Raw genomic sequence first — 26,785 nt, forward strand, 5'->3', positions numbered from 1 at the left:
GCAGCTCCTCCATTTTGACAAAGTAAGCAAGTTCTTGACCCAAAGAAACAAAAGGTAGTAAAACCATCAAAGAAACGAAAAAGAGAGAGATGGAACTCCACATCAACAACTAGCACCATCAAACTACCATGGCCAGGCATGTAAATCAAAACAGCATACCGCATAGGACAGGACAGACAGCAATCAATACTTGCGAAGCAAACCACAGCATGCTTATGAATAAACAGAACATCAACATGACAAGATAGGTATGCAACATAATGATCTTGATAACTCTCTAAAAGTGGCATTTCATGTAGATTGATCTGAATATAAATCCCATGCCATGCCTCCAGGGAAAGTGGCACAGTACAATATAGAGTGTCATTTGAAGGCATCCCCTCGTAAAACTATAATAAACGTCAACCAAATGTTTATATGCAGGCAGAACAAAATATAATCGTATAGCTCCTCATGCCCTGTCCCCAAGAAAAGTGATTCAGGGACTTGCTGAAGCGAAGCCCAGCTGAGAATCAGCGAGCTAAAACTTTGGCATCACAAGCTACAATCTTCACCAAGTCAACTGAGAGCATTTCAGCATCAGTCTTGAAAACCGCATTCTTGAGAAAAAATGTCCATACGTTATCATAAAATCTGTATGTATGCAAATGTCCCTGCAGAAAAGTACACTATTAGGCTCTCAGAAAAGCAATCTATTAGCCTCTCTCCCTCTCTCCCCCTCTCTCTTGAAGATGTAGAGAGAGGAATTAAGCAATTGGCCAACGATCTACTAGGGTTAATTATATGATCAAATGGGCAGGTGAGGAGGTAATCCCGTATATCATGGACATGTTAAACCAGCCAATGGCCATACAACAGGTTTCCCATAGGGCTGGCAGGGCGATTGGGTGAAACCCCTTTTTAAAAGAGGGGACAAAAATAAAACTGTCAACTTACATCATAGCGCCAAGATGAGACAAAAATCAGTGAAATAGGATGGTAAGAGAGCTAGAGGATAGGCGAGATTCTGCAAAGCTTATAGCAAAACAGACCACCTGGTAGCACTACAAGTTAAAATGGAGGAACTACAAGTTAAAACGGAGGAGCTTGCCACGGCTGTTTTCTAACATGCCATGAGAACCAAAAGCCCCATGTCACTGATCTACCTTGAAGGACAAACCCCTTGCAAAAAAGGAAGGTGCCTACATTTAGATAGAGCTGTCTTTGTGTTAGAAGAGGTCACTGCCCCACCTGTGAAGCCCCATATGAGGAGAACCAGGGTGCAATATAACAAGGGCCGCAGAGGCTGGTGTTTGTCCGCTGTTAGGGCTGCGCCAGGATAGGGAGGAGCTTCAAATTGGCAGCGATACAGTGGAGGAATCTGGAGGCTTGCAGTGGATCTTTGTAGAAAGGGCCAGGGCTATTTACAGGCCTGGCAGAGAGCAGCAGGCAGGTCGGCAGATGCCCAGACTAGGCAGGCCTGCCACAGACAGGCCGGCCTACACATGTCTGGTTGGCCTGCACACGGTCTCTTACAGAACCTGGTCAGCAGACTCAGTCGCCTGTCCACAGGAAGGGGCCCTTCTTTGAGCAGTTTTTCTCACGTCTGTGAATGATTACAATCTGAGTTCTATCTCATTCTCTTCTGTTTCAGATTTGCAATTTACGGTAGTTCATATATGAGTGGATTTTGTGTTAGATCTAAGACAGTCTTGATCCCTGTTCTTGTATTTCAGCTGCTTAGTTTGCTACATGAAGTATTCTCTGTTTCTAACATGGTATCAGAGACAGCTGTGGAACTCTCATGATTGATCAGGTGTGTTAGATCTGTGAGAGCTTTGATACCTATTCTTGTATTTCAGCTGCTATGGTTTGCTACAGCAAGCATTGTCTGTTTCTGACATGGTATCAGAGCCAACGGCATAACTCTCGTAATCAGCTGAAGGAAGAATTCCCTCCAAGGGACGCGTATTCAAAGCCAGGTGCACCTAGATCTGTGTCTCTTGCAGCATACGTTCTTTCTGGTCTTTCTATTTCAGAAGTAATGGCCTCCCACATGCCTATCCCTAACTTAGGGGAAACCGGAAAGGTGGATGAGAGCAATTATCGCATAGGGAAAGTGAAGACCTGGAGCCACCTTCTGGCTACTAAACTCTACAAGGTAGCAATGGGAACAAAGGTAAAGCCCATCATGGATGTCAAAGATGCCAGCTGTAGACCCGACAGAGATTGAAGAGTGGGAAGATAGACTCAGAGGCCTGTCACTGACCATAGGGACTACAGTGGATTCACACATTCAGAATGCAAATACGTCTAATGAGGCATGGATAATGCATTCTGAAGGATCTTTATGAGACAACAATTCCTCAAGGATCGTACCCCTCCTAAATCAATTGTTCACCATGAGAATGGGGTAAACATCTAACAAATGTGGGACTAGCTGGCAACAGTTGGTCGTAAAGTGGACATACATAGAGGAACATGCCCAAACTCATTATAACGCAACACAGTTCTCATAATAGTCGCTCATAAGGTTGAAAACCATGAACTCCATCATGCATAGCAGGGAGTAGCTACTATGGCATCCCGATTGATGTCATCAACGTCCAACAGTTGGTGTAGACCATAGTGTAAACATATGCTCTCACACATACAAATCCACACACCCACACATACTTGAGCATCCATTTATACAAAGGTAGACACAAGCCACTTAGCCATGCTAGTCTTGGGTATGCTTCCGAGGAGTTGCAAAGGGCTTCGTTGACGACTACGACAGAAGGATAGCCAATCAAGCCACTCACGTTCGAGGAGCTTGGGCCTTCATAGCATGCTGCAGGAAGAAGCTCAAGAGAAGCTATATGAAGGCATGGGCAACAAGTCCTTTCTTGCAAAACGAAAGGACAAAGGCTGAAGATGGAGACAAAAGAAAAATAAAAAATGTTTCTACTGTGAAAAGCTTGGTCATTTCGCAAAGGATTGCAAGAAAAAGGAAAGCAAGCCCAAGACAAGTTTGAACCAACCAATGTGACAATGGGAGAGTTGTTTATAATCATTGAGCATTGTTTCACACATGCAGTGAATGAAAACAAAGATTGCTGGTATGCTAACAGAGGGGCTTCATGACAAACGTCGGACAAGAAAAGCTGGTTCAAAGTATGGAACTTGCACATCCGGATTCAAAGGTGTTGTGGGAGATACCCGCACATGTCTGCCTTGATTAGGCCATAGGGAGTATTCCTTTCACCACCTACTCAGGAATTGAGAAAGTAATGTCTATGATCTTTGTAAGAACTTACTCTTTGTCAGTCAGATGACAAGGAACAAGATAAAGTGGAGTTGGACGATCGCCTGATCGAGTCAAAGGAAACTGGTGAGATCTTCGCACCAAAAAATGAAGAAGATGCATTATACCAGAGTAATGCAACCGATGGTTCATGGGAAGCCAAACATCCCACAACTGTGACGTGAGAGATTCCGTCATGTCAACTATGGTACCTTGTCACAGATTCATGAGACAATAATGGTGGACAGACTTCCACCCATAGCAAGTGTGGAAGGAGTATGCAAGGCTTCCATGGAAGGCAAGCAAACTAGAAGCCATTCTCGAAGGACGCCACATCCCGAACCAAGGCTCTGTTGAAGTTGGTACATTTGTGGACAGAATACCTACTTAGTCATTTGTACAATCACTCTATTCCTTACCTTTAGTGATGATTTCAACCATATGATCTAGATTTACTACTTGGCTAAGAAAATCCCAAGCATTTGACAAAGTTCAAGAAATGGAGGACAAGATAAAGGAGTCGAGAAACAAAGTAAAGGCCAAAAGAAGGAAGGGAGAAGGAAAAGAAAAGGGGGGGGGGGGGGGGGGGGGGGGGCTGCAGGGTGTTTAATGCTCAACTAAAAGAAAAATGGGATCAAGAGATAGCCCACCACAGCTTGCACATCCCACCAAAACTAGATGGTGGCGATATGATAATGGAGATGGGACTAACTATGCTGAGGAGGAAGAGCCTTCCCTAAAGGCCTATTGGAGTGAGGTGGTTCATGTAGCTACACACATCCTCAATAGGACAAAGACCAAGGATGTTGAGGATAAGACCCCCTATGAAGCCTACTATGGTGATGGTAAGAAGCCTAGCATTCCTCATTTCAAAGTTTCTAGTTCTAAAGCATTTCTACATGTACACAAAGATGAAAGCAAGAAGATAGATCCCAAGAGCACGAAGAGTGTGTAGTCAGTAGCGCATAGGCTCTTTGACCCAAAAAAGAGACAAATCCTCATAAGCCAAGATGTCTTCAAGGAGACAAAGTCCCAGACAAAGGTTGCAGCACAAGAAGCTCCGATTGTACCCGCACCAGCACCCAGGCTCGCTATTACCGAGCCAAAGGCACCAAGGCCACTGAAGAAGATGCCAACAAAGAAGAAGAGGTTTCAACGCTCATACTTAAAGATCCTGTAGGATTCTTGAGTGAGACATGTTCCAAGGTGGAGTTCAGAGGTGAAGAGCTCTCAATAAGTGCCGAAGAACCTACAATGAACTATGCTCTATTTGCTTAGATTGAGGAGCCAAAGTCTTTTGAGGTGGCAAAAGATATATCTAATGGTGTGTTACCATGGAGGAGAGAAGGATGCCATCATAAGAAACACAGGTGGGACTTGGTGGACCTCTCAAGCGGAATCTGATCGGTACCAAGTATGCGTATAAGGCAGTTTTGACAAATACAAGGCAGTTTGGACAAATACAAAGCCAGTATGTTGGTCAATCTTTGCTGAGTTTGTTCCCAACATCCAAAGGTGTCCCAATCTCTTTGCATTCCTCCATCTGGTACCCATTAGAACTTCTTGGCATTATCTCTCCTAAGAGAGATGAAGATATATTCTTCATCTCAATCCCCAAAAGATAATGCAAAATATACCTTTATAAGACTAGAATATATCCAATCATACAAATTTAGATTTTTCGTTGTTCTAAAGACAAACAAAGGGCAGTATATCTTACTCTATGATCTCACAACACCAAAATACAGCCATCATGTACCATTGCCATTGCCCACACACAATACTTAGAGCATAAAATTTCACAGCATAGCATCATTGAACCATACAAAACAAGGGAGGCTAGAATCCCCTACTCAATAGCATACACAGTGACACCTGTTGGCCCCAACACTTGGCGCCCCTTGCGGTATTTGTTTATTCACTGGTTAGTTCAAATACAAGGGACTCCCTTCTTGAACTCACCCCCAGGTGCAACCCAGTACAATGCCAACCCGTGGTTGTGCAAGTGTCTAACTCCCAGTGCTATTCTCTTGGTTTCCTTCAGTAGCCAAGCATTTCACAAGTAGAACAACCCAACATCATTCCAAGCAATGCATCCACACCAATCAAAGCCATTACTGAGCCCAGGGCTTCCCACTGCACCCCCAAGAAGAGAGTATCACAACCAGTGTCCCAATCCTCTCCCAGGCCAACAGCAGGGCATCCAACCTTCCAAAAACTCAGCAAGAATGACAGTAGCACAAAGCAGAAGGAGAAGACATGAATTCGGCCAACAAAAGGAGCATGTTTCAGCTCGAAACAGCCTTAGAAGATGGTTAAATAGCAGATAGCAGACTCTCGTAGGAGGGAGCTGTCCTTGACTGACTTCCAACACCAGAAAAGGTCATAAGAGAGAGCGTCCAGCAAGCTGTAGCAAATCCGCCATGAATTCGTCCACCAGAATGGAGATTTCAGCCCACAGAAACCTCAGAAATCAGTGCGCCTTGCACTAGACAGGAGCTAGGAGTGAGGCATCCAAGAATATGGCATCAGATGAAGAAAAGGAGAACTTTTGTCGCGAAGAAAGTTGCGAAAAGCTTCAGAAAAGGAAGGCGCCCAAGTCCAAGGAGCATGCCAACATCAAGAAACACGAAGGGGAGAAGATGTGTCGCAGAGAAAGCTTCAAAATCGACTTCAGCCAGCCAAGAGAGAGCTGCAAAAATCCACCATCTTCATAAGAAGACTCCTCTGGTAGTGGAGAAGACCCAGAACAGCAAGGAAGACTAGGGAAGGGCTCCAAGGCCTTCAGGTGCTTCCAGATGTGACACACAGGTGCCACAAGTCAAGTAGAGAGGCCAAACATGCTCCACACACAGACATGGCAAAAAAGGCGTGGGATTTTAATGCCCCTTGGGGGTCACTTTGGAACTCATGACCCTAATGCTTGAAACCAATGACACTAGTATATAGGACCTCTAGTGGGTCAATTTTTAAAGCATGACCCCAATGAACTAAACAATGACCTATGGAACCACTCTAATAGCACTAGGAGTAGCACTTGTTGCACATAAAATCATAGGTACCCTATGGACATTAACTAATGCCCCTAGCCTAGCACCCCTAGGCCAAATTCAATGACAGTCAGTTTATTCACTTCACCATCACGTCCCCATGACAAACCCCCCTCTTGACACAGCAAACTATCTTGTTTGTTGTCCGAAAATTACAGAAAATAGAAAAGGCTATCACAATAGGTATAAATAGGAGAGAGAGCTGTAGCACATCCGCCATGAATTCGTCCACCAGAATGGAGATTTCAGCCCACAGAAACCTCAAAAATCCGTGTGCCTTGCACCAGAGAAGAGCTAGGAGTGAGACATCGAAGAATATGGCATCAGATTAAGAAAAGGAGAACTTCTGTCGTGAAGAAAGTCAAGAAAAGCTTTAAAAAAGGCCCAGAATGAAGGCGCCCAGGTCTAAGGAGCATGCCAGCAATAGGAAACACCAAGGGGAGGAGATCTATTGCGGAGAAAGCTTCAAAATCGACTTCAGCCAGCCAAGAGAGAGCTGCAAAAATCTGCCATCTTCAGAAAAAGACTCCTTTGGTAGGGGAGAAGACCCAGAATAGCAAGGAAGACTAGGGAAGGGCTCCAAGGCCTTCCAGGTGCTTCCAAATGTGACACACAAGTGCCACAAGTCAAGCAGAGAGGCCACACATGCTCCACACACACACACATGGCAAAAAAAGGCGTGGGATTTTAATGCCCCTAGGGGGTCACTTTAGAACTCATGACCCTAATGCTTGAAACCAATGACCCTAGTATATAGGACCTCTAGTAAGTCAATTTTTAAAGCATGACCCCAGTGAACTAAACCAATGACCTTAGAGAATGGAACCACTCTAATAGAGCTAAGAGTTACACTTGTTGCACATGAAATCATAGTACCCTTTGGACATTAACTAATGCCCCTAGCCTGGCACCCCTAGGCCAACTTCAGTGAGAGTTAGTTTATTCACTTCACCATCACGTCCCCGTAACAGTCTCCATTTCAAAAAAGCAAATTCAATTCGCCACCAATCTTGCCTTATACTTGTAAAGAGTAACATGTAACTTGTACTTAGCTTTGTAGATCCACTTGGTTTCAATAATGTTCCACTTGGCCAGTCTGGGCACACCTTTGTAGATCCACTTGGTTTCAATAATGTTCCACTTGGCTCCCACGCACAGTTCTTTTCAATGGCAGCCATCTCCCTCTCCATTGCTTCCCACCACTCAAGGACGTCTTCATGGCTCATGAATCATCTTGATTTGAGCAATTGCTGGTTGCCTATGATGTCAGCCTGGGTCTCTCTCTTTCCCAGCTCTCCTACCTCTCACTGCCCCTTGTCGCCTCAAATCGGGGGCTCACAGGTGGGTACAGTGAGTTTCTAACACCCCCCCTCAATGTCACAACTGTGGGCCAATCCCCATGCGTTTGATGAGGTGCTCCATCTGTTCTCGAGGGAGTGCCTTCGTGAAAAGGTCAAACAAATTATCGGCGGTTGGGCAGTAGATAAGCTCGATCGCGTCGTCGATGATGAGCTCACGAACAAAGTGGTAATGAACTTCGATGTGCTTGGTCCGCGCATGGTACACTGGATTCTTGGCAATGGCTATGCAACTCTGATTGTCGCACATCAGCACTGTTGCGTCCTCCTGACACATGTCCATGTCCTCCAGAATCCACCTCAACCACAGTGTCTCACAAGCTGCTGTACACACGGCTCTGTACTCTGCCTCTGTAGATGAAAGGGCCACTGTGGGTTGCTTCTTACTCAGCCAAGAGATGGCACCAGATGCAAGTAAGAAACAATACCCTGTTGTCGATCTTCTGGTGTTAGCATCACTCGCCCAATCACTGTCACAGAACCCGCCTAGTTCGATGCCTTTGGTGTAGGTGATCCCATGGGTGCAAGTACCCTTTAGATACCTCAGCGCTCGTAAACCTGCATCCCAATGACTCTTCCTGGGAGAAGCAGAGAACTGGCATAATAGCCCAACTGCATAACAAATATCAGGTCGAGTATTGGTAAGGTAAAGCAAACTTCCTACCAATCGTCGGTACAATGGAGTATCGACCGGGTGAGATGTGTTGTGAACACTTAGCTTGAGCCCGACCTCCATGGGAGTTAATGCTATCCTGTAATCCTCCACATCTGAAATCTCTTCAGAAGTTCTCTGCAATATTTCTCCTGTGAAATGAAGATCCTGTCTTTGCATGCTTTACTTCAATCCCAAGGAAGTAATGTAATAACCCAAGGTCAGTCATCTCAAACTCAGACATGAGTAGCTCCTTGACCTGTGAAATCTTCTTGACATGATCACCTGTCAAGATAAGATCATCAACATAGAGGATGAGTACCAGTCGCAATCCCTTCTCAATGAACAAGTAAAGGTTTGCCTCATAAGGACTCCGACGTAGCCCTATCTTCTGAAAGAATACATCAATCCTTTGGTACCAAGCTCTGGGGGCCTGTTTCAGCCCGTATAACGCCTTCTTCAACCTGCAGACCTTTAATGGGGACCCTGGATCTTGAAAGCCCGGTGGCTGCTCCACGTATACCTTCTCCTCCAGGATTCCATTAAGGAATGCGGACTTCACATCCAGTTGAAAAATAGGCCACTGGAATTGGGCAGCAACAGCAATCACTGTCCGGATAGTAATCATGCGGGCTGTGGGAGCAAAAGTTTCATCAAAATCCAAGCCTTCAGTTTGAGCAAAACCTTTGACTACTAACCTTGCTTTATACTTATCCAAGCTGCCGTCTGATTTGTATTTAAGTTTGTATACCCACTTAGTGCCGATGACTTTCCGTCGCGGGGGTCTGGCCACTAAGTCCCAGGTATTGTTCTTCAGGATAGCATCCATCTCTGCCTTCATGGCAGCCTGCCATTCTGGATTGTCCTTTGCCTCCTCGAAGGTCCTTGGCTCGTCAAGCTGAGCCACCAACGCAAAATTCACGGATGGGGTCTTTGAGACCGCCGCAATCCGGAACTGCTACTCTCAGATAATTCGGTGACCCGAGACTCTTTCAATGTCCGTAGGTACCATTGGGGCAACTTTTTATGCTTCTCTGTGGGAGGAGGTTCCGGAACATCCTGCTCTTCCTGAGTATCTTGTGGAACATCAGCTTCTGATTTGGCCACCTCCTGGATGGTCAACCTGGGGCGGGGTGGGTTCGGGGGTTGAACAATCTCATCCTCCTCAATCTGCGGCTCCTCCTGGGGTCCAGATGCCTTTTCCTCGAAGACAACATCCCGACTAATAAGGATTTGCTTCTTTACTGGGTCGAAGAGTCGATAGGCCTTGGATTCTTCGCTATACCCAACAAAGATACATTTTCTGCTCCGGGAATCAAGCTTGGTTCTGTCTTCCTTGTGCACATGCACCCATGCGTTAGAACCAAAAATGCGAAGATGAGTAATAGAGGGCTTCTTACCATAAAATGCCTCATGTGGAGTCTTGTCCTTGACGGCCTTCGTCTTGGTCCTGTTGAGAATGTGTACGGATGTATTGATAGCTTCACTCCAATAGGCTTTAGAAAGGTTCCTCCCTCGGAGCATAGCAAGCCCTGTCTCTGTGGTGGTTCTATGCTTCCTCTCGGCTACCCCATTTTGCTGAGAAGTATGTGCGGTAGTGAGTTGTCGCTTGATCCCATGCTTGCGACAAAATGTGTTAAACTCATTTGAGGTGAATTCTCCCTCCCTGTCTATGCGGAATGTCTTGACATCCTCCCCTGTCTCCTTTTCAACTCTGGCCTTCCAATCTTTGAAGTTCTCGAAAGCCTGAGACTTTTTAGCCAAACAATATACCCAGGTCATTCTACTAAAATCATCCACAAAAAGAAGTGAGTACCTGGATCCTGCCCACGATGCTGTAGACATTGGACCACAAATGTCGGCGTGAACCAACTCAAGTGGTTTGCTGGCCCGAAACGAGGCCTCTTGTGGGAACTTGTCCCTGTGCTGCTTGCCTTCTAGACAAGCCCTATAGACATCATCCTTGCCTGTAATAGGTGGAAGTCCATCCACCATCTTCGACTTTGACATTTCAGCCAAGATTCCATAGCTGACATGACCGAAGCGCTCATGCCAAAGTTTTTTCCCGTTGTCTTCATGAACCAACATTGCACTGAGACGGTACAGTCCATTCTCTTCAACGCCTTGAGCCACCATCTGTCCATTTGCTTTGGATGTCACGGTGACCTTGCCATCTTGAAAGAGAACTGCCATGTTGTTTTTGTCCATTTGACTTACAGACAGTAAATTCTTGCAAAGGTTGGGTACATAAAGTACTCTAGAGATATCCTTCTCCTCACCCACTGTTGTAATGAAAGGAATGCTACCGATACCCTTCACAGGACACGTCCGGCTATCCCCGACAGAAACTTTGGAATCCGGGTGTGTACTTTCCATGGTTTTGAACCAAGTCCTTCTGTTGGACATGTGCTTGGAAGCACCACTGTCAACATACCAACCCTCTTTACCTTCACTGACTACATATGCTGAATAATGATCACTGATTAAAAATAAATGTCTAGTCGTCACATTGGCAGAATCATTCTCAGGCTCTTCTTTGTTCTTGGCTTCTCTCTTCCGCTTCTGATCTGCTTTCTTCTTTCGGCATTCTTTGGCAAAGTGGCCAAGCTTTTCACAATAATAGCACTTCATTTTCTTCTTATGGTCAGCGTCCTCTGACTTCTTGGAATCCTTTGGCTTGCCTTTTCCAGGCTTGTCTTTGGCCACTAATGCCTTCTCGTCAGTTTGCGTAAAGAGTCTCTCTCGAGCCTCCTCTTGAAGCAAGAGTGGGCCAAGCTCCTCAAAGGTGATTGGCTTAGTCCGTTGACCTGCAGTGACCGTAGTCACAAAACTTTTGAAACTCCGTGGCAACTTGTGGAGTGTGAGCAACGCCAATTGCCTCGTGTCCACCTTCTGACCAACCGCTGCGAGCTGGTCCCGCACGACTTTCACCTTTGTCAGATGATCATGCACACTATCACCCTCATTCATATCAAGATTATAAAGCTGATGCTGAAGAGTAATGATACGAGCTGTATTATCGGTTTCATACAGCTCCTTCAGTATGGCCCATGCCTCTGAAGACGTCTCTGCCAACTGGATATGAGGAATCACAGCATCTGCTGTCGTGCCAATAAGCATTGCTAAGGCTTGAGCATCCCTTTCCTCCCATGCACAGAGTTCATCTGCATCTACTTCAACTAGAACTTCACCTCTTTTGTCCACAATGTCCTCCGGCTTCTCCTCGGTCCCAATCACAATCTTCCACAGCTTCCGTGCCAACAAATGGCTTCGGATCTTGACTTTCCAAATTGGATAGTTCGTGCCATCAAGCTTTCCAGCTTCACCAAAATTGGGAATAAATATGACTGGAGAAGGAGGAAGGACGAGCAATGGGTGTAGAGGCTTCTGAACGCTGATCCATCTTGATGAATAGCAAACTGAAAAAAAAAACTGAAGCAAAAAAGATGTACTGACCTCCCGTGCTAGCCTGAGCTGAAAACAGAATCGCCTTACTGCCAAGGGACTCCTTCCTTCAGAGAGTGCTTTGATCAAGAAGAGTTGAGAGCCTATGGCTCTGATACCATGTTGGAGAATAGGAGGGAATGAATCACTCAAACCTCCACCCAAGATCTCTCCCACTCTTCTCTACACTCAACTCAGATAACTGATCACAGATGCAATAAACACTCACTCAGAGATAACTTAAACGGAGAGAGAGAAAGAGTATATTCATCCACCGGAAGGTGGGCAAAAACTGGCTCCAAGGGAGCAATACAAAACTCAAGGAAGTGCTGAGGAAAACTGATGGAACTCTCTCTGTCAAACTGAACCAGCTCTGAGTGCACAGCACAGCCTAGGAAGGAGGCTTTCTGTCCTGCACTGGAAGCTGGAATGACTGAAGGAGTGGACCTTTTATAGGCACTGCCCAGGCCCTTTAGGTTGGCCGACCAGCAGGGCCGGTACCCTGTCTGGTGGCTGACCAGATTGCCCTGGAAATCCGACCAGGGTTGGCCCTGGTTGGGCCGACTGGGCCTGCCACAGGCCCCTATAAAAGGGTGCCTTGTGCAGCCAGTCCATGGGGCTGTAGATGCCTCCAAGGGAGGCACAAGGCCCCCCCTATTTCTCTGCTGTTGCAGGCAGCAACCAGCCCGTGTGCTGGTTGCCTATGATGTCAGCCTGGGTCTCTGTCTTTCCCAGCCCTCCTACCTCTCATTGCCCCTTGTCCCCTCAAATCGGGGGCTCACAGGTGGGTACAGTGAGTTTCTAACACTGTCGTCAATTGACATTTGATGCCGTTCTTCTTGCAATATAATTTAACTCATCCAATGTGAATTGTCTCCCCTCGGTCTATTATGAAAGTCTTGACTTTCTTTCATATCTCTTTTTCGACCTTAGACCTCCATTCTTTGAGTTCCTCAAGATCTTGAGACTGCTTAAGCAACAATGTAACCGTCACTCTGTTTAAAATCGTCAACAAAGGTAAGGAAGTATTTTGACCACCCAACTCCACTGGCTTAGCAGCCAAATTCGTGGCCTCTATCGAGAACAATGCCCGATGCTGCTTGCCTTCCATGCAATCTCTACAAACTTCTTGTTTGATTGTCAGTTCCCTCCACCATGCCTATCTTGTGTATCTCTTCCAGAGCGGGGTATCCGATGTGCCCAATCCTCTCATGCCATAGTTTAGACGTCCCTATGTCTCCTTATACGACAATTACACTGATCTTGTAGAGTCCCTCTTCTTCAGCGCCTCGAGCAATCACCTTATTCGTCACTTTAGATATGACGTCTCATCTTGCTTTTAGCCAATTGGACTAACAAAGAGAAAATTTATACACAACTCGTACTGGTTGTGAATGGAATGCTCCCAATACCCTTTATTGCGTAGCTTCAATTATCCCCCACTGTAACGGATGATCCGGCACTAACAATAGCGACCATTCTTGAGCCATTGCTTTGCCTTTGGCATGTGCTTTGCACACCAATCGTCTCCTCCATTATGTGCATTTGTGCCTCCATAAGAACCGTTATGCCTCACTGAGGTTACACTAACACGAAGCTTGCTCACAGGTATTACGGTCCCTACAAGATCATCCGCGAAGTTGGAGACGTGGCATATGAGTCGGATCTTCCAAGATTCATAATGTTTTCCATGTATCCTTCCTGAAGCTACATGTAGGACAGCATGTCCAAGTTCTTTCTGAGCCACCACCTATGGAAGAGGAGGGTCACATCCTCTATATCCCGGAGCGCATCATGGGTTTCAGAGACCATGTACTCCGAAACAAGGTCTACATAGAGTATCTCATCAAGTTGCAAGGGGACTCCCTGAGGATGAGAATTCATAGCAGCCACAAAGCATTGTTTAGAACCACCCGTATCTCCTACTGGGCTGATTAGTAGTCGCTGTTTGCTGCACTTTTTGGACAGCCAGAATGTGAAATTTTGAGAGCAAAATTCTATGGGAAGGGATGGCTGTAATGAAGGGGGAAAAGAGGCCAATTTAAAGGCCTTTTACGTGGAAAATGTGGAGGGACTATATAAGTCCCCATCCACCCCTTATTGTACACTTTTGATGTGACATCTAATCTTATCTCCCACCTCCTTCCTCCTACGTGCTGCCTTCACTCTCTCTCCCAATCCCTCTCTAACTCTCTTTTCCCCTCACCCTTCTCTCTCTCTTCCTCTTTCCTCCCTACGCCTCTCTCCCATCTCTCTCTCCTCCCTCCTCTCCCCTACCTCTTCCCCTTTTTAGCCATCTTTGGCCCTCCCCCACATCTATCCCTCTTCCTTTCTTACAATTTTGGAGTATATATCTAGATGAATCCAAGAACATGCCCAAACTCATCCTCTAAAAACACAACATAGTGCAGTTTCCGTCTCATGATAGTCATTCATAAGGTTGAAAACCATAAACTCCATTACGCATAGCAAGGACTAGCTACTATGACATCCCAACTCACGTTTATTCTAGAATAGTTGGTCTAGCGAAGTTTTGTTAACTAGGACATAAGAAGTAGGGTATTTACGTTAATTCGTCATTGATGATAGAGACATGTGCTTTCTTTCAAAATCATCTTGTGCAGAGAAACTTCATTGTATATGCAACAAAAGTAACCTATCTTCATGAATACAGTCAATGGTGAAATTGTTGTATCTTTTCTTATGTGTCTTATTAATTTGAGGATATGGGATAAGAAAGATAGATTGCTTGATGTTGAGACTAGATTCAATAAGATAGTACATAATAATCAAGCTGTGATTATGTGTTGAAACATAATTATAGGGATATATGATTTATGTTTTAGAACAGATAAGGTAGCTTCTTTATAGGAGATGTGTCCACCCCACAACAATGTCAAACTTTCATCTTTATCATACCTTGAAGTTGACTTTCGATTTGACTTTTGTTTGCAAAGCCTCATTCATAGACTGCCAAAATATCAAAAGAAAATATCCATTATTATCAATGAAAACTTAAGCCCAGTATTTCAATGCTTCCTAGTTGAAAGATACTAACATTTGTGCTCTAATGAAACATCAATTACAAACAAATAAAAACCACTATGGATACTATAACGAGGATTAAATCATTAATATACTACAAAATTCAATGACTAGAATATGAAATTGTTTAGCGTGAGCTATGTACATAACAGAACAACACAGTTGGCAACATGAAAAGCTACCATCAATTTCATCTGTCATACAAGCATATCCTTTGTTTATTCTACCAAATATTCTTGTGGAAAAAGAAAACGGCTAATCAAGATATGCCTAGGTGGAGTGTGGCCATGCTACATATCTATTTGCAAATGGGTGTTAGTCTAGGAAAGAAAATAGTATGTAAAAGGCATATAAATACTATTGGCCAAGGCTCTGACGAGGACAAGAGAGATTGCGGAAGAGGATCACGACCGACCGATCTCGAGGTTCTGAGACAAGGGATTTTTCTGAAAATTTCTGGTCTTCAACGGTGAACGGGGTGTCCTCACATGGTGAATTGCCGCCCCCCCCCCTCCCCCCATGTGAATGTACCCTTAAAATCCTTAAACCGTGAGGAAAAGGGATCCCCCGTTCTCCCCAACGGAAAGTCAGATCGGAATAATATTTTAAGGGAGTGATCCACCCATCAAGTACCCCCTATAACGGTATCTAGAGCTCCAATCCGCTCAAAACAAGTAGCCCAAACGGAGCGGACCAGTTTACAGTAGAAATACAAGAAGAAAAGCTTGAAAGAGAAGGGATAGGAGGTCATTTTAAGTATCTTCTCAACACAAACGAAGCGGGAGTCGGGCTAAGTTCGTGGAGCAACTGAAAGCCATTTTCATGCCACCGAGGCATGAAGAGAACCTAACCTTTCGTTGGGAGAGGTTCAAGCAGTTCGATAATGAGAGTAATGCAGATTTTACAACCAGATTTTGGAAACTCTCTCTAGAGTTACCCGAAAAGAGTGAGGAAGATAGGAGAAAGAAGTCTTTAGCAGCCTTAAGCCCAAAAGTGAGGTACGAGGTTGAAATGTTTACTAAGCTGGCTGAAATAGCCGAGAGGAAATTGAATCCGCGTAAACCCTTCAACAAAGGAAATGAGAAAGCTATTGTACAAAATGTTAACAACCAATCACGTCCTGGATGGATACCATTTCCTTCCATGACTGACGATGAGAAGAAAAAGCTAATTAAGGAGGGAAAATGTTTCGGATGTAAGAAATATAAGCCATGGCATCCATGGCATAAATGTCCTACTCTATTAGCCAAAATTGTCAAAACCAATTCTGTAAAAGGAAAAGGCAAAGCATCCAAGCAGGAGGGTGAGGCTTCTACCTCCTCATCCCAAGACTCTACGATGAACATAGAACCAAGAGTAAATGCTATCCATTCAGCCAACACTGGTGTATGGATGTGTGAACTGAATAGAGAGTAGGCATATTCATTGTAGAGTATGGATAGAGAATAAATATTTTTCTCCTCTGTGTAGAGCGTCTGATAAGATAAATAGGGCTGAAATAGAAGAGTTGGAAAAAGAGATTGAAGGTCTATAGTTTCTATGGACTAAGTAGCTCTCCATCGCAAAATCATCTATAGCCAAGGTCTACCTAGTTCAATGAAAACATTTGGGTGAGAGAATCGTTTTAATACGCCAATGGTGTAACATGTATTTGTATTTATGATGGACACCGACCGATTTGTTATGGTGGTGGATCATCTAAGTAGATAGGACTAGTCAAGCTGGAGCCACTGCTTCAAACGGCATCGAATTTAGACATGTGATACTTATTCTATTAATAAAAATGTGCACACACGTGTCTAGGTCCTAGGGGCAATAGGAAGGGAAGGGTGCATTAAGGTGCATTGAATGGTAGATGCATGGGTCATAGGCTAAGGGTAGGTGTAAATGGGAAGATGGAACTTGAGTGATCTCAAGGGACATTAATGAAAAGGTATCACCCTTTCATTGTGAATCTCACGTAGCATTCTTCATTCATTCGCCATCTCTCTCCCACCTTGCATGTAGGTCGAATTAGGAACAAGTACTCTCACGAGGGTGCTCTTCCCCATTGGAGGGCCAATCGGCATTTCAAATTTTGCATGCATCGCACACATTTGCATTTTCGAAAAGTGTGGATTTTCACACTCTGATACCACTGCTACAATATCAGAGATTAACCATACCACAAATTGATGAGCCACAAAAATCATGATTCAAAATAAAGGCAAAGAGCCAAAAATAGTACATCTAAAAGCATCCTTTTTTTCAAAGTTGGGGATTACTTTTACAAAGCCACTTTGGGCTCACTTTATTAACAATGAATCACATCCCATTCTTTTTACAAAGCCACTTTGGGCTTGCTTTATCCAAAAATGGTTTGTGCCTTCTATCACAAATATTACCCAAGGTTTTACAATATCAATGAATACAAAATTAATCCATGGCCATATGCTATGCACCATGCGACACCTCAATCGGTACCCTCGCACTAATTCCATTAGTTCCATCACCTGTACTCAAGCCACCAATTAACTTAGTTGATAACAATCAACTGAACGAATTACCGAATCCATCGATCCCAATATAATTGCGCTCAAAGTAAAATAATCAAACATAACACCATAACACTAGCGACATCAGTATTAACATGGAATCACCCACAATACAAACCATCTAGCATGGCAAATCACAAGCTATTTAGGTGTCCCCAGCTAAACCACACAAAGTATCCACTAGGATCCCCGCCGCGTCCGGTGTGCTCGTATGAATTACTTTGCCATAGTCACACTTGACTAAAAATAAAATAATTTCCATAGCAAGAATTATCGAAAATACAATTTTTGTAACAAGTACATGACCTTGGATTACATTTGGGGCATCCATATGGGCCACCTTGATCAGCATGTTTGGCTGCAATCTGCAGCAGTTTTAGGGCAGGATAAGGGGTACAGCAGCCCAGCCATATCCCCCGACGTGGGGCTGGTGCAGGGCCAGCATACAAACAGCAGATAATGGGGGGCTTGGACCATTTATAGGCCTGGTCCAAGGTCGGCAGAATGTAGTCTGCATCCGGCCATACAAGCTGCAAGCCCACAGATTAGTCTGCAGCAGGTGGGCTGGCTAACAGACTGGTTGGCCAGTCTGTGATGGCTACATGTCCACAATAAAAGGCCTGCTTTAGGAGCAGTCCATACAGCCTTTTGTGCAGGAAATTTCGGCCTTCCAGAAGCTCACAAAGAGGCAGATCTACCCCAGCATAGTGTGGTACAAAGGAGGGTGAACGGGAGCCTCACTACTTGTAGCTACTGAAGCCGGGAGTCTCTTTGCATGCATGCATGCACACAGAGTGAGTTCAATATGGAGTGATGTGTGGGAGTTGGATACAGCAAGCAGCTCTCTTCTCTGACACAGCAGATTAGGGTATTGATCATGTAGGCAGGAAAGGGATCAAGGGGCGGCGGGCGCTCATGCCTCTCTATAAGGCAGTTTTGGAGTACCTAAGGGTGCTGGAAATGCAGCAGCCTACCCAAGTGTGGTGCCTCTTTATAGGCAGCCTTCACCAGGGAAATAGGGGAGGGAGGAAGGGGGGAGGGGGAGGGGGGGCCAGGGCCAGATCTGCCCGACATTGGCCACACAGTCTATACAAACCAAGGTCTACAGACCCCCGGTAGGCTGCAGCAAGGCCAGCCAGTTCCAGGCCTAGATAAGGAGGCATTGGCCTCTCCCGCCGGAAGCCCTCAACAGTAGGCAAGCAGGGAGAGAAAAGCCTTGTAACCTCCAGTAGATCTCTAGAATATTCCTTCAGATTTTGGCTGTAGGAGTACCAGCATATGTGCTGAAGATTCTGTGCTCACCTTGAACTGATTTTCCCACTATTATAGATGGTGCTTACTGAGTTCTTTCTACCTCTATCCCTTTTGCAATTTACTGTGTATGTATGTCATCTCGTACTCTTTTGTGTACGTCATCTCGTACTCTTGTGTTGAGTGTTGATCGAAGAGAGTGTGAGGCTTTCTTGAGTGTCTTCCACAACGAGAGTGTGCTACAGTGAGCAGACTTTATTTTTCTGAGAATAAATCCAATCGTACAAATTCAGATTTTTATTTCTCTGAAGATTGCTATGGTCGCATGTAATAAAGTAGTCAGCATAACTCACGTCTTCTAGTATGAGCTGTTCTATCTCTAATTAGTATGCACGCTGAGGCACCCAATAGATAGCAGTGATAGAAAGATCTACTCCTCATGCCCATAAAAAAAATGTTATGGAATGGCCAAAAGGGCTCACACATAGAAGGTAACCCCATTATCCCAACATGCTGCCCCTTTGTCCTCCTCATAGGGGGGCTCACAGGGGGCCAGTGACTTCTAACACCCCCTCTCACTCAATCACTGCGGACCTACACCCATCCATCAAATGACATGCTCTGTTTTCTCTCATGGAAGAAAATAAATTAGAGGTGTTCTCTTTGTCAGGCAGTAAATCAGTATTGGAAAAGTGAGTGATGAACTATGAGCCAATTCATTAATTCGCCCTTGAGATGATTCGGGGTTACAATTATTAAAAGGTCAAAAGAGTGGTAGTTAGTGTTGGAAAGGTCACCTCCCCATCTGTAAGCCCCCAAATGAGGAGAGCGTGGGGGAGGGAGGCCTAGGGCAGGATGTGCCCCAAAAGAAGAGAGGTGGGTACCTGGCTGATCTGCAGGAGCATAAGGCGGAGCAGAGGACAGCAGTAGGGACCCAAGAGAAGAGACCACGGATGATGTCAGCAACAGTACGGAATAGTACAGAGCTGAGGCGCACACGTGGCAGATCATGAGAACAGGGTAAACAGGCGCTGACATGGCAGGTCAGGAGCGCAGGTGTACGGGGCTGCATGGGGCCTGGTAGAGCAGCAAATGGGGCTGCCAGTGGGCAGTGGCATGCCTTATATAGGCTGGGCCCCTGCCTTGATTGGAGGGCCAAAAGCCCTAGAAGTGTGGGCCAAAGGGCCCTAGTTTTGTGAGCCCTTAAAGGGCTGTTTTGGGGCAGACTGGTCAGCCCAAACAGACCAGCCAGTCAGCCCATTTAGAGCTGGCTGGTCGGTTATTTCAAGGGGCCCTTGGGGCCTATAAAAGGAGAGGCTTGTGGCCTCATTTCTCATCCAGCAGCCAGCAATCCAGGAGGCAGAAAGGAGCAGCAGGAAGCCACCCTCTGGACCTATATCCAGGAGGTGAGAGGGTGCTTGAAGGGCTGCAGACTTAGCCAGGAAGGGCTGGACCTTGGCTGTCTTCTAGGGCAGCAAGGTGCTGAGATCATCATCTTCTGGAGCAGCCATTCACAAGCAGGTTGGAGCAGTGGAACAGTTATCTTGGGGCCTACATTCAGAAGGACCAAGGGGACCTGTGTGCTGCAGACAAAGCTTGGCAGGGGCTGCCCACCTAGGCTAGAAGAACACACTGGACGGAAAGTCTACAGACGCTCGAGGTGGAGCACGCGGACTCGAGTCTAGAGATAGCCAACAGATAGGAGAAGGACCTTGTGGTTAGATCAGAGGACCACACCATTGGTGGGACTCTGGATCTATCTATTTTGTATTGTGTCCATAGTTTTGGACGGAAATATATACTTTGGTGGTTTCTCTATCTGGCTGGTTCATTGTCTATTGATGAGTCTACACACCTATTTTATCCACATCAAGTAAAGAAGTTTGTGATTCCACACCCACAACACACTGTGTGAGCTCCTCGGCATTACTATAAGTCTTCCGCTGTGCGTACCCTCTGTTGGGTAAAATTCTAACAGTTAGACCTTAGGTCCTAGGTTATGCCAAGTATGATTTCATCAGAGATTTAAAGGGCCCACACTAAGCTAAAGGATTATTTCAGACTCTAACCAAGGTATCATACTTAAAAGATCCAGTTAGGAGCTTTGCATTTGGAGGATTTAGGCCACACATGGTGGAAGATTTCAGTAGGCCTAGAAGACTCTTAGCTTAACACAAGAAGAGAGTTTTCAAGACGAACATGTCAATCATGGCAACGACTTAAAAGCTAGCGTCTGAACCATTCAGCTCCATCAAGAAAGCCAGTTAAGAGTTGAAGGCACCATGAATAATTGCAAGAAGAGAAACAACACAATTTGTGACACGCTCTACACGTTTACAAACTTTTTTGCAGGAAGGCCAAGTACACAACATGTGAGCTTCTGACAATATAAAAACCCTATAAAAAGTCCATTGACAGTGTGTATACAAGGTTAAGGAAAGTTCAGACTGAATTTTAAGACCATCAGTTTTTTCAATGAGACAAGATTGAAGAGGAATTGTACGACGTCTCCAACTTGTGTTTTACTATCCTGGCAAAGGCGTCCTAAAGAGTGCTGGACAAGCAACCTTTATACAACAACGATTTGATGTTAACTAGCAGTACCAGTGTGCCAATCAAACCTGCCCAAGTACCAATCAGCAGTTTGGCAATCCGATTAAAAAACCTGGCACCGGTTTGGAAGGGACTGCAGATGCTAACCTGATGAAGGGATTGATTTAGCACCACAAGCAAACCGCCTATAGCAAGATAGCATTAACTAATATAGAGCATCGCATGTTTTCGTTTGACACTAACCTGATACTTTTGATTTTGAGAACACCGTCCCAAGAAATCATGGCATTAAATAACCCGCTTCTTGGGTTAGGAACGCCCTCAGAAGGGAAGTTGCTTAATTGTCTGGCGGACGATTGGCCGAACACCAACTGGTTCGACGAACTGATTGAGCCATCACCATGGTCAAGTCGAACGCTCGTTGAGAGAAAACCAAATATAGCATGCCCTCATTTTCACATGAGAACTTTGGGATTCGGAAATTGTCATCATTTCTGCTTGGGGGTAGTAATTGGCATCAGCGGGAGAGAAAGCTCTTCTAGTAAGATCCTCAAGCGCATACCCAAGTGAATAAGTATATTGGTAACGACGCAATCAGGCATCTTATTAAAGGATGAAGTTTTCCACTAGCTGAAGAAGCACAAGATCATCACTCTGATTCTCGGCTTGAAAACAAGGAGCTTCCCGACGACGTTCAAAAACATCGCTGCAGAGCCTGCTAGAAAGCCTTAAAATACACAGATCCCGTCCAAAAAACTGGGAGAAACTTAGTCAGCGGGATGAGCGAAGACTCTTCTTCTGCCTTTGACCTAAATATATGCTGGCATGCACTGGATGAAGCTTAAGCAAACGCGATATGAAGTGAATCATTGGAAAGGAAAAGAAATGGAAGGTGAGGAGAAAAGCATTGGAGACATGGAGAGGCTGCCCTGGAAGGCAGAGGAAGGGGACTAACCTTGTCAAATTGCATGAGAACCTTGACGGCAAGGAGAGGGGAGATGGAGCCGTTGGTGACGAGCTCGTCGAGGGCATCGGTGAGGCTGGTGCCAATGCTCGCTTTGCGGTAGAGTTCGCAGTTCGCCATCATGCAGTTTTTCTCCTCTGCTTTTATAATCAACACCCATTCACTGCTTGCCTTTGAAGAGACGAAGACTGCCTCACCTAACCCTATCAACACTCTCTCTAACCATGGTTCAACTTTAACCTCTGTCCACGTGCGTGCTTGTCTTACTTCTTATCTTATCTACTACTTCCTTAAGGAAGAGTTTCCAAGGGGAGCTGCTGGGCATGCCACGTGCTGCTAGGAGGTGGTGTGGAGAGGAGCTGCTCGGCATGCCACGTGGTGCTGGGACATGGAGCTGCAAAGATAGCCGAACTGGGCGAACAGCCAGTAGCAACAAAACGTGCCCAGTCACCAGACAACCAGTGTAGTGTCCATTGTAACAAGCTGCACAACGCAGGCCAATCAAAAGTACAAGGACGGTCTTTATGGACTTGCAAGACGACAGTTGAGCTAGCAATCATCTTCCCCTTAGAGCCTCGCTAGGAGAATAGAAGCTAACCTAGGCGATGCTTCCCCTTCTAGCAACTCCATCTCCCCTCTAAAAATGACGCAATAGTATAGGCACTCTAGGAACCTCTTCTCCTTCCACTTCTTCTACCCTTACCAGTCAACAAGCCTGTCTCCACAAAATCCCTCAGTCTCAGTCTCTTCTTATGTGTGTGTGTGTGTGTGTGTGTGATTTATTTGCTCGAGGCCTGGCCATGGGCTATGAGCTCACAGAGGAAGCGATGGTAATGAGGACGAGTGGTGCTTTTGAAGTAGAATCCACCACCATGGAGGGGGAGTTTGGATGACATGTGCTCTTGCTCTTGCATGGGAGATACGGATCGATCCACCATAGTGCTCATCCCTCCTTTCAGGCCAGCCCCTTCACGTCCCTTTTCATTTCAGGTCCCCAAGCCCTTCCTTTCACTTTTGTTTCATCCCTCCCCCTCTCTTCATTTCCCCCCTTCCTTTTGGACCTTGCATGCTGCATGAACAAGGATCATCTCATCGTGCCCCTTGCCTCTGATTTCAGCACAATATCTTGCCAGGCGACGATGAACTAGAGAGGGTGGATGGAGGTAATGTATGGGTACCCGCACGACGGCTTCCTCTCACAAGTGTTAGAGAGTGAGCAGACAGACAATAGGGGAATGGAGACGGCATCGATTGGAGATCGATTGCAATTTTGCAGCCCATAGGTCCTATCAAGGAGCTTGATGTCAAATCCACCAAGTTTTCAGAATTAGCCAATCCACAAGTCCCTAAGATAAGAGCCTAAGGCGGCTTTATCAGAGAGGATTTCTTATGCGGTAAGTGGCTGAGAAAGACTACTCATGTAGAGGCTCAGTCTTTGGATGAGGAGATTCAACTAAAGGCAATGTAGCCAATGATACTAATGGCCCTTGGGATCATCCAGCCATCAGGAGCCTCGACGATTCTGACAAAATAACCTGTGGAAATGAGTGTGGATGACAGCATGAACAGTGGCTTAACCCTTATTGTGGAGGATAGTCTGGGAGATTCAGCTAGGCAAACTGCAAATGATGTTGATCCATTGGTTGGTGGAAGGTCTTGAGAAGTGTTCCGAGGACTGGCTTCTCAAGTGTTCCGAGTATTGGGGGTAGCGGAGGGTTATGCGTTTGCAAGATTGGGGGCTCTCTCAAACACTGTGTGGGCTTGCTGAAATGTATATGGATGTGAGAGAGGCATTTAGAATGTGAACAAGGGAGAGAGAATTTATATGTATATGGATGCAAGAGAGGAGAGGAAGAGGCATTTAGAATGTGAACAAGGGAGAGGCTGGGACTTTCATACTGGGAGCTGCTTTCTCCCATTTGCTACTTCATGCTTTGCTACTTAGGTTGGCATAATGATGATTGATTCAACTATCTACCTACTCATCTACTCTTGGAATCTAACTCCTTCTAATAGGAATTAGGCTATCACTCTTGAATGGCTTGCGCTATTTCCCTTGACAAGCCCGATGCCACCAAATCCAGGAAGTAACTCATCATATGTAGACTCTCCTCTGAAATGGGGGGCTTGGTTTACTAAAGGAAAGTGATTCGGGTTGGGTTTTTACATTGCCTTTGAATTTAGGGTCCAGAAATCATGCATTTTAGTGTAAATCCCAACATTTGTATGATTTTTGGGTTTTTTTCGTGTTTTGAAACTACGGGTTGGAAATTTCTAGGGAATACCTCACAAGAGAGTGAGTAAATGCATGGAGCTCTTTGTTTGAACAAATAACTGCATGCATGTGCATCATCTGGCTAACAAAATCCAAACATAGGCAAAATGATGACCCCAAGCTCCATGATGACTTTGAATGCAGTGATCATCTCGAGAGGTCAATGCTTATCTTTAATGCATGCAGCCTAGGGCCAGATGCATTCTTTTGGATGCACACTTCCCGTGGAATAAAGGAGTGAAGAAGCTGATCAAGACTTTATCAAGGTGACTTTAGACGTGCAATTCATAGTGCCTTGGAGTGGCCAACTAACCACCATGAGCTTTTGAATCATGGGTTGTAGGAAGGAGGAGGCCATGTTGAGCAAGCTTATACAACCTTTCCCAAGGATGCTCTTAAAGCTGAAGGGGAAGGGCAGGGAAAGATTCTTGGCTACGAGCGAAAATGCAACAATGCGGTGGGCTAGATTGGAACACTATATTCCAAATACACTAGACATTGCATGTGGGTTAGTCTATTTTCACAAAGTGTTGAGGGAAAGGATCATCCACCTCAATCTCAAACTACATAGCATTCTTTTAAACGAGAAATTCGTGGGAAGCTCTCAAATTTTTGGCTTTCGAGGCTTTCTTTTTTATCCTCCATTCTCATGACAATCTATAAAGCAATCACAACTCCAGGAGCATTCCTAAAAATAAGGCACTGAATATTGCAAGCTTGAACTAGCCTTGCCATATCATGCATACTGTTGCATAAGATTTAGTCACACAAAGTTAAGCACACAAAATTTTTAGTTTCTTAAGGGTCGTAATTGCAGAAAAATCTCCTGCTACTTGATTTCAGGTTCAGAGTTGTTTATTGCATTACCTATAGCCAACTTCACCAAGGATTTTGGCACCCTTATTTTGATAGCTAATTGGCCCTAATTCTTGTAATAGCCATTGCAAAGTGCGGATCCAAGAATCTAGACAAGTTGACATGCATAAGCAAAGGGCAAGGGGAGGAGAAGTGGGAGGGGAGCTGGCGAAGAGCAGAAGCAAAGTGGAACTGATTTCCATAGCTTCCACTGTGGATTATCAAGCGAAGGAAGAGAGTGGTTTATCCCATAAGGTTAGATGGAGCTCCGAGCAACAAAGTGGGCCAAGCAAACTAGAAGGCAACTAGGGAGCGAGCAAGCAAGCAAGATAGTGATGGAGGAAGGTAGATGTCATTGAAAAGAGCCTTGAGAATTATGCATTAAAAAGGGAGTGTTGAAATGAAGGCAATCAGTTAAGGCAACCATGACCTGAAAGCTCAAAGACTACATGGTGTTGAGATATATGATAGAAAGAAATGGGGACATTCAAGCTTATAGAAGTAATGGATGGCTACTGCAAGTGTGGTATACACATCGGGATAGAAGTAAACATCCAAAGTGTAATGGTTTATCAAGTCCTATAGCAAATGCAGAGGGCCACAGGGAGGGTTAAAAGATCAACCATGGTTGTGAATTTTGGTTGTGATAGCTGACCTTACCTGAGTTATGTTAATTATGGGTTGGTTACTAAGAAGGAGGTGAGATTCCCTCTATGAAAGGGTCCTCATCGGACGGCCAGCCAACCTTCGCACTTTACGGCTACTGCAAGTTTTGTATGCACATTAGGACATAAGCAAACACACATTCTTGTGTAATGCATCCAAAGTGTAATTGTTAATCAAGTCCTATAGACATTAGATCGAATTCAATAAGCAAATTCGGAAGACCCACTCAAATTTGCCCAAGCCTTTTGCATGGAAGGTCCAAAATAGCTCACAATGTAGGTCTTACATGGCTTGGGAAGTTTACTCAAAATTAGAATCTAGATGGACTACATATTTGAATACATGATTCGATAGTTGGGTAGGTTCATCGAGTGTGATACTCATCAAACAATGAAAGGATAGGGCTTTAGGCCTTCTTCTGATCCACAAGGCTACGTTGGAATTTACAAAAAAGGAAATAACTAGACAATGGAGGAGTGACATCTCTCCCTAATTTACAAACAAGGAAATAACTAGACAATGGATGAGTGACATCTCTTCCTAATTGAAGAAAAAATTCATTATCGTCATCATCTTTAGAATGATAAACGTAGGGAAGAAGGCATGAAACTCAAATTTGATTGATGATTTGGGCCATAGCGATTCTCGAATTGGTATCCATGGGGAGAGACCAAAGCTGTTATAGAATTGCATTTTTGATATTTCGCTATGGAATTATTTTATTTTAGGTAAGTGTGACTATGGCAAAGTATTCCATAGGAGTGCACTGGACACGGCGGGGGTCCTAGTGGATGCTTTATGGGGTTTAGTTGGGGATGCCTAACTACCTGTATTTTGCCAAGCTAGATGGTTAGCATTGTGGGTGATTCCATG

At 45.0% G+C, this 26,785-nt stretch overlaps 2 protein-coding genes across 2 annotated transcripts in view; both read right to left on the reverse strand.

Annotated features, from left to right (window-relative positions):
• Nucleotides 1-258: 258 nt before the first annotated feature.
• Nucleotides 259-22,309, reverse strand: LOC147894134 (transcription initiation factor IIA gamma chain / TFIIA-gamma (TFIIA-S)). Its single transcript, XM_087384759.1, has 3 exons — nucleotides 22,108-22,309; nucleotides 14,689-14,739; nucleotides 259-653 (listed from the first exon to the last, which is right to left on the reverse strand). The coding sequence occupies exons 1-3, from the start codon at nucleotides 22,237-22,239 to the stop codon at nucleotides 513-515; spliced, it is 324 nt and encodes a 107-aa protein (XP_087240885.1). The 5' UTR covers nucleotides 22,240-22,309; the 3' UTR covers nucleotides 259-512.
• A 97-nt stretch (nucleotides 22,310-22,406) lies between these two features.
• LOC147894135 (pentatricopeptide repeat-containing protein At4g18520, chloroplastic-like) overlaps nucleotides 22,407-26,785 on the reverse strand; it is a 39,199-nt gene continuing 34,820 nt past the window's right edge. The window contains exon 4 of the mRNA XM_087384651.1: nucleotides 22,407-22,599. Within this exon, the coding sequence (XP_087240777.1) occupies nucleotides 22,407-22,599 (193 nt within the window). The remainder of the gene's footprint in view (nucleotides 22,600-26,785) is intronic.

Source organism: Dipteris shenzhenensis, chromosome 14 (assembly GCF_047967505.1).
Source record: "Dipteris shenzhenensis isolate YYH24624 ecotype China chromosome 14, Dip_SZ_1.0, whole genome shotgun sequence".
Lineage (NCBI taxonomy): Eukaryota > Viridiplantae > Streptophyta > Polypodiopsida > Gleicheniales > Dipteridaceae > Dipteris > Dipteris shenzhenensis.

Excerpts from the sequence above, each read along its gene's own strand:
- LOC147894134 (XM_087384759.1), bottom strand. The coding sequence starts at position 22,239 with ATGATGGCGAACTGCGAACTCTACCGCAAAGCGAGCATTGGCACCAGC. Across the intron at positions 14,740-22,107 it reads TTCTCATGCAATTTGACAAG|TCTATGAATGAGGCTTTGCA; the intron begins GTTAGTCCCCTT and ends ATATTTTGGCAG. Across the intron at positions 654-14,688 it reads AATCGAAAGTCAACTTCAAG|GGACATTTGCATACATACAG; the intron begins GTATGATAAAGA and ends ACTTTTCTGCAG.